Source organism: Lates calcarifer, unplaced genomic scaffold (assembly GCF_001640805.2).
Source record: "Lates calcarifer isolate ASB-BC8 unplaced genomic scaffold, TLL_Latcal_v3 _unitig_4444_quiver_2463, whole genome shotgun sequence".
NCBI lineage: Eukaryota > Metazoa > Chordata > Actinopteri > Centropomidae > Lates > Lates calcarifer.
Window position 1 is genome coordinate 894 of NW_026116905.1, and position 7,897 is coordinate 8,790.

Consider the following 7,897-nt stretch of genomic DNA (forward strand, 5'->3'; position numbering starts at 1 on the left):
CTGAAACATCTCATCATTCAAAACTGTGTTCAGTTCTAATAAATTAGGAAAAGTCATGAAGTATCAAGCTAACATAAAGTCTGGTTTTTGATCTGGTTCTGGTCCTCAGGAACCTAAACAGAAAACCAGGGTTAAAGTGATCCTCAGAGGATACATATTTCATTTCCATAAAAACCAATCAAATGTCCAGCAATGTCCCATGAGATGAATCAGAGCGACAATACTCTAAATGCACCAACAGAGGGTGCTGAAAGACAGGCCAAGCAGACTGGAAAGGTTGTCATAGGAAATTCTGATTGTTGCAGTTGTTCTTTAATCTTTAATCAAAGTACCAGAGTCCTTATTTTGGTTCTTCAGCATAAAGTAAACCATCAACCACCAACTGTGTCTCCCTGCCAGTCAACTCAGTGGTGCAGGAGTCATCCATCTATCAAGCTCAACTATTGTGGTGTGACTGTGACTGTGTGGTGAAAGACAGCAGCTGGCGCCACCAAGTGACAGGAGCATCTGCCTGCCCTCCCCTGGCCATTTTTGTTTTGTTTGTTTGTCTTAGCATTTTACAAGACTTTCTGTGCATGTCTGAGAAAATCACTGAGTTGATGTTCAGCCCCCTTGTGAGCACAGTGCGCCCTCTCTGCTCTTTTGATTGTTATAGTTGACACTTTGAACTATTTAACAAAATGATCAACATCAGCACTACAGACATTCATTAGGGGTAAGAGGTCATCTTCATCAGTTTCCTCCTCTTCATGAACCTGCTGGTAGCTGCACCTTACAGCCAGTCCACTATCAAGTATTCTGCAAAGGTAGATGGGCATGGACAAGACACAAGACACTAAGCTGTTCTTTAATGTCACACTAAAGTCATAGATTCTACAGTGTGTGTATAAGAATTGCTGCTCTAATTAATCTAATGTAAATTTTGGTATTGACAGATAAATATTGTTTGTACCTTATGGGTATATTTGCCACAGTGGTCATGATTCTAGAAATGATGAAGACGAGCCAGGAAACCAGCTCAAAGTGTGCAGGTAAATCTTGATGTAAAGCAGCTGTAGCCAGCACTGGAAACTTTCAGAGACAGCTGCAGTGACGTGAGGACAGTACCTGCAGGAGAGAGTGATCCAGATGACACTTACTGTACTTCTGATCGTCAGAGCTCCACTGGACAAATACTGAATGTGATTACAGGTAGGGAGCAGACATGGCACATTCAAGGAGCCATGTTAGATATCAGTTTGGGAACCACCGGTAGAGCACATATGCAGAGTGTGTGTGTACTGACTAATAATAAAGAGGGGTTTACCATATGAGGAGCCACGCACTTGTTGGGACAAAAGAGATCAGATGATTGGTGTGGGCATCAGGGAGAACAACATCAGAGAACGGGCTGAGGAGAATAAACTGTAAGTGTTATGGCATATAGAGTACATATACACTCTGAAAAATAATAATAAGTTATAATGCAACTAACAACTAAGTTACTGTGAAAAGAACACTGAAAGGCAGAATGCAAACAGTGGCTTATCTACACATCCAGCAGAAACTGAGCAACATGAACATTCATTTCGAGCCACGTATGTCTGCACCTGATGAATGTCAGTCCAGTTATTCATTCTCCTTTTAGCTGTGGTCAAATACAGCATTACTTGACTGGCTGTGAAACTGGACTGGACTCTCAGGGCTAAGGTGGTTCCAAGTCATATCCTCAATGCTGGATTCCCTGAGGCTCAATCTAATCTATTGTCTATTTAGAAACATTATGTCACATCATGAGGTACTGTGCTGCAGCTGTTTGGGGAAGGGGGGGCCTTTGGCTCTCTGTACCTACATGTTTGGATTTAGTTTTGATCATATCTAATCAATAGAAACCAATAAGTGCCATGGTTTTACCAATGTAGAACATGTACGTGGTGGTGACAGAAGTCATGAGGCCTAAATGCCTAAATGCTTTTTATTGGGCTCAAAAAATTCTCATGTCTTCAGTATGTAGAATACTTCCGCAATTTAGTATTGCTCTCTTTTAAAGCTTGACACTTGTGAGAGACTGGTCAAAACTGAGCAGTACAGTCTTTTGTCATTTGTTACACAACTATTTCTGTCACTCTTCATGTGTAGAATGAGTGGAACACTACAAATGCCGACCAGGACAGGCTGATAGTGGTGTGTCACTATCCACTTTTTTAAAACAATATTGCATCTTTCCCTCTCCTCAGATAATTTGACTATTTCCTCACCTGTGCCACACTCCAGTGGAGAGGCTCCATCAGCTGAAATGAGACCAGGATGTTCTTAGCTCCAGAAACAGCAGCACCATACAGGATTCCTGCCACCCACAGCACCACAATGTTCACTACCTGTGTGCTGTGGTCAGACACTGTCTTTGTATAACAGTATAACAGCTGCAGTGTAATCTTTTTAGTGTCATATAGTCTTTCTTTATCCATTCAGAGTTTTGTAATGTCCTGATACTGTCTTACCTCTGCTATACAGGTTATCTACATGCAGATCTGCAGCCAGAGGATGTTCATCATACTGTGTCTACCCATTACATGTTTGGAAATAGCTAATACCACAATGTAAAGGTTAAAACTACTGATCACATCATCATGTAAATAATATGTCAGTGACCCAGTGTTATGAGCTACAGTTGAAATGTTTTGTTGAACCATCCAAAATGATCAAATCTTGCATTTCTTTAGAAAAACCATTGTTTACATGTATATGCTATTAAACTGGTCCAAAACTCACAGTGCATCTCTTCAGTTACAAAACATGCTGGTCCTCAAGAAAATGCTTGAATGTATTGGTGCTATTAAGAACTGGCAGCAGCTCAGAGAAAACTTCCGACGGCAGCATATTTTGTACAGTTACACATTTTTGTATTCTTGTAGCAGAAAGAGGAGCCGAGGTCTCAAACTGCCAGCCCTGGATCCAGATTCAGCCTCTGACACCATCTACTTAATGAAAATACACTGGTACATCCACCTGTAGCTGTCAGCTATTTTCAGTCTCAGGATCATGTTTCATACCAATTTATGAATGAATACCAGGCTTATGCTGAAATAGAGATTAAAGTCAACAGACAAGCAACCATATAACACACACAGACACAGAGATACTCACCTCAAGGAAGAAAACGGTGTACAACACACAGAATGCAAAGAGTAGTAAACACACCACCATAGTCATGACTCCTGGTCTCAAGCTGACAGTGGTGAAATCAAAGTGTCCAGATGCCACACAGCCCACCACACCTGCAATCCCATTGGTCAGCTCAGCCGTCATCATGAGTTTGGAGCAGTCCTGTTCAGCAGAGTTCAGAGACAGCCTCTCAAGCCTTTATAGGCCAACTTAAGAAACAGCTGGACATTAGACAAAGAGATGCATATCATGTCATACCATGACATTTGTTTTCAGTTTAAATATTTCAGATATTTAACTGCAGTAAAACAATGTGGGTAAAAACAAACCAGAATCATTTCTGAGGGGTTATTTAACTCATGGGCCACGACTTTAACCTTTTCTCTTTCAGTGTCCATTATGTGTTAATAACCAGGTATTTTGAGCAATAACGTTTTGATTTTAAGATTTCACCTCTGTACAAGGTTCCCATCTTTTAATATATGGGTAAAGGTAAACATAAACTTGCCTCCTCTGTAGTTTGTTGCTGCAGTGCTGTGACTGACATGAGTTCAGATGTTTTTCACCATGGTCGTTTTCCCCAACTAAAACCCATTTTCTGAATTTGATCAAAATCTCTCCTCACACCTGACATGTATTACTCACGAGATACTTAAGTAAGAAAAGGATGCCATCATTTAAGTGAAGATTTTCTACTAATTTTATGCCCTTACCAGGGCTCTACCAGCAGAAATACTACATTATAAAACTGTTCAGACACAAATTCATGAATCCCTACCCAGTTAACATTACCTGTACCATAGACCAAGCCTGAGTAAGCGGTCTAATGTAGGACTTCTGTGAAATAAAATCAAAATCAAAGCCATCACTTTTGTAATCAAACCCACTTTTATTGGTTGTCTGTTACAAAGCCTACAGAGCATGAAGGGCCTTCCAGCGGGTCAGAGGGCCTCTGCTGGGGATGTACTTCACCCCGCAGCCATCTGGGATCAGACGCTTCTCAGCCATCATGTCATCGAAGTCGCAGGCATTGAACTTGGTGAAGCCATACTTCTTGGAGATATGGATCTGAAGGTGGGACCAATGACAGAAGTCAACTCAGGCATTTAAGAAAAAAAAAAACAACAACAAACAACTGCAAATGGCTGAATAAACTTTAGAGTAAAGGCCTGTGAAAGGCCCAGTATATGCATTTTGTCTCAGTGGTCCCTTAAAGCACTCAGCACCTCCCAGCTGAGGACATACACAACCAAAGAGTCACTGTCTGCAGCCTTTGCACCAGAACCGCACTGGAGCAGAACTGGTCGGCTTAATAAGCTGCAGAGCTGTGCTATCACAGTGACCTTGCATGTATTTCATGACACAAACAGATGACGTGGTCCTTTACCTTCTGGCGTCCAGGGAACTTGAACTTGGCTCTGCGCAGAGCCTCGACCACGTGCTCCTTGTTCTGGGCCTTGGTACGCACAGACATGATCACCTGACCAATGTGCACACGGGCCACGGTGCCCTGGGGCTTACCAAAAGCACCGCGCATTCCAGTCTGGAGCCTGACAACCAGAAGGAGGAGATAAGAGTACAAAATTACCCAATGAAGAACATGTAAGATGATCATCTGAAAAAGCTTAAGGAACACAAAACACTACAGAAACTTATTCAACAGCAAAGTACTTATTTTTAAACACAAAGCAATTCTAAATCACATTGCTTTCTTTTGACAGCTCACAGTCAAACTAAATGATCATGGATACCCATGATCATTTGTGTCCATCAGATCCCAAGCCACCATCTACACATAGACAGGTTCTCACCTATCAGCTCCAGCGCAGGATAACATTTTGTTGATACGGATGACATGGAAGGGATGCAGGCGCATACGGATGTGGAAACCATCCTTACCGCAGGTCTTCACCATGTACTTGTTAGCACAGATACGGGCAGCCTCCAGAGCTGAACAGGACATGGACAGCATTTTAAGAACAATTAATGGATGATTCATTTTTATATATACCGTTTATGTGCTGCTGTTTTATTAGATTATTTCTTTCAAGAGTGTTAGCGTAAGTATTCACAGGTGTCTGTATTCATTCAAATTTATCACTACAGCGTGTTTGACAACTGTAATACACCCTGCTGTAACAACAAATGCAAAAACTCTCTCCAAAAACTTGTAGTGGCAAACAATTTGACTAATTCAGGACTAAGTGTTTCCCACCAGAAAAATAAAACTCCTCCATAACAGGTTACAGGTCAGATGAGCATCTGTGTGTTAAGATAAGATAATCCTTTATTAGTCCCACAGGGGAAATTTACATTGTTATAGCAGCAGCAGGGATTGAAAAAGTTAGAAAAAGGAATAAATAGTAGTAAAATACCAGACAAGATATAAGAAAGATTATAAAAATATGAACATAACAGTATAAACAGGACAATGTAATAAAAATATATAAACAAAAGAAATATACACAGCACTATATACAAAGAAACAGATTGAACTAAATACAGATATTGCACATTTTGAAATGGTACTGCACACAGTGAGTGTCACAGTGGTTCCTTGATTTCTCACCTTCTGAAGACAGCTGCTCGTACTCATCAGAGACCATGTGGCCACACAGGGGGAACTCATCTACCTTAGCCTTCTTCCTGCCCAGGTCAAAGATCCTGATCTTGGGATCTACATACAAGAAAAAGGAGGAAATTGAAAGAGGCAAGAGGAAAGAGGAGAGAACAGGGGGAAAAATTAACCACAAAAAATTAAACACTGATGGATACTCCTTCAGGAAATGGCAAACATACTAATTACATAATACAAAACTACCTGTGTAAAAGTTCTAAAATCATGCCATCACAGAAACATTTAAGAGTGTTTAAGGTCTACTACAACATTATTTAGATCTGAGACACTGATATCAGTGTGATCAGTAGCACACAGAGAGAGATGGCAGTGGATTACTGATTATCACTGGATGGGCCAACATTATCATTTTGTCTCAGTGGTCCCTTAAAGCACTCAGCACCTCCCAGCTGAGGACATACACAACCAAAGAGTCACTGTCTGCAGCCTTTGCACACCAGAACCGCACTGGAGCAGAACTGGTCGGCTTAATAAGCTGCAGGATTATCAATAGCAGACCACTGTGAATCACTCTGAAGTCAAACCAGCGCTGTAACTAAATCTGGCAGCTACAATTTCAAACAGACAAGACTTTGAAAGATTACTACATCTAGTAACTTAACTGCAAAACTAGCTGCACTGACCACTCTACCTGACTTCCTACATTTTTAAGACAACACTGATGTTGAGGAAAGAGCTGAGAGCTTACCAGGCACACCCCTGCAGAAGCGGGACTTGGGGTAGGGCTTGTTCTTGCAGTAACGGTAGCTGTGGGGACAAAGAGTTAAATTGAACCATTTACCTACACAAACCACTGACTCACATTTGCTGCTGCTATAATGCTCTCTGAAGGATTAGGATTGTTTCTTACGGTCAACAAACCACATTAAAAATCCCAAAGCCTGGATGCTGCAGTTTTGAAAACATTTTAGCCAAACACTGGGAAATGGTACATTTTCTCAGGACTATTTCTACAGTAAGACTGACTGGTACTCTAATGAGTATCTGAGGCAGTAGGACAGTGTGTATAGGACTGGCTCAAAATAATCTATAGTGTGTGTGTGTGTGTCATGATGATGAAGGAACAGGTCAACAAGTGCAACAATGTGGATCACTGATGTGTTTGATGGTTTTCATGACACAGAAGAATAAGATATCAGGCTTTCACACACAGGCAACACTCATTGGTAGGTTTTGACCTTCCTGGGGGATTTACTGACAGTCAGAAAACTTAGAATATCGAGTAACGTGCAAAAACAAAGCTGGGAATAACATACAGAGCTCAATAGAAAACGATATGAGGTATATCTACAGAGAAAAGGTGAGACTGGGTAAGCTAGCGCTAGCATTATGCTAGTTACCGTTAGCTCAACAAGTTAGCGCTTTGTATGAGTGACATGACATTATGACAGTCTGGATAAAGACAGATATTCACTGCAGCTAACACTGGCAGCTAAAATAAAGAGCGTCGTTTTTAATGCGACAGTTAGCAGCCCATCTGTCAGAGAGGCTGCCGGCATACTGGCTCTGTGCACATGGTGCGGACCGCAGCCGCTGCCATTTTCCTCTGACCTGGACTGATCTGGCCTGTTCTAAAACCATCTAACTGAGGTCTTACCAGCGGGCTGGTCGGCGGCCCATGGTTGTGATCTGTAGAAAAATCAATAAAAATGTGTTATTTTAATAAATCGGCGCTAAAATTTCGAAAAACTGACTTTAAATCTGTCTATTTTCTGGAGAGCCGAAGAAAACGCGCTCCCACCACGCACTCACCTAATGGAGGAAAGGAAGATGAGGCGACTTCCGCTTCGTCATATGGACGAGAGTTGTCTGAGGAAAATATATCTTACATTTATTATCACATTATTTTTGCTTCAGCATACATTTGTTGAGATATAAAAGGGTCAAATTTAATAAAAAATTTAAACGTATCGTTGTAAAAAAAATTGATTGCGTTTCACACGGGTGAAGTGAATGCTGGGAAGTGTAGTTTTAAACGGTGATGCGCGACAGCAGAAATAAAATGCAGAGTGACAGCTACCTTTCATGTTACAGTAGAAACATTGTAATGGCTCCATGATTTCATGTTTAAACAAGCTCCAAAAATCTGTGAAACGTGTATTTAACCACTTTAGG

At 41.1% G+C, this 7,897-nt stretch overlaps 1 protein-coding gene, 1 long non-coding RNA gene and 2 other non-coding genes across 4 annotated transcripts; all 4 read right to left on the reverse strand.

Annotated features, from left to right (window-relative positions):
* Positions 1-1,011: 1,011 nt before the first annotated feature.
* On the reverse strand, positions 1,012-2,660 carry LOC108899629 (uncharacterized). Its single transcript, XR_001963586.2, has 3 exons — positions 2,238-2,660; positions 1,307-1,390; positions 1,012-1,107 (listed from the first exon to the last, which is right to left on the reverse strand). It is a non-coding gene; the product is annotated as an uncharacterized LOC108899629 (long non-coding RNA).
* A 1,353-nt stretch (positions 2,661-4,013) lies between these two features.
* Positions 4,014-7,531, reverse strand: LOC108899630 (60S ribosomal protein L10). Its single transcript, XM_018700176.2, has 6 exons — positions 7,380-7,531; positions 6,471-6,529; positions 5,714-5,821; positions 4,956-5,094; positions 4,532-4,694; positions 4,014-4,212 (listed from the first exon to the last, which is right to left on the reverse strand). Exons 1-6 carry the CDS (start codon positions 7,400-7,402, stop codon positions 4,057-4,059), a joined length of 648 nt encoding a protein of 215 aa, XP_018555692.1. The 5' UTR covers positions 7,403-7,531; the 3' UTR covers positions 4,014-4,056.
* Positions 4,337-4,467, reverse strand: LOC127140493 (small nucleolar RNA SNORA70). Its single transcript, XR_007810979.1, has one exon. It is a non-coding gene; the product is annotated as a small nucleolar RNA SNORA70 (small nucleolar RNA).
* LOC127140492 (small nucleolar RNA SNORA70) lies at positions 6,131-6,263 on the reverse strand. The gene has a single exon (XR_007810978.1). It is a non-coding gene; the product is annotated as a small nucleolar RNA SNORA70 (small nucleolar RNA).
* Positions 7,532-7,897: the final 366 nt, after the last annotated feature.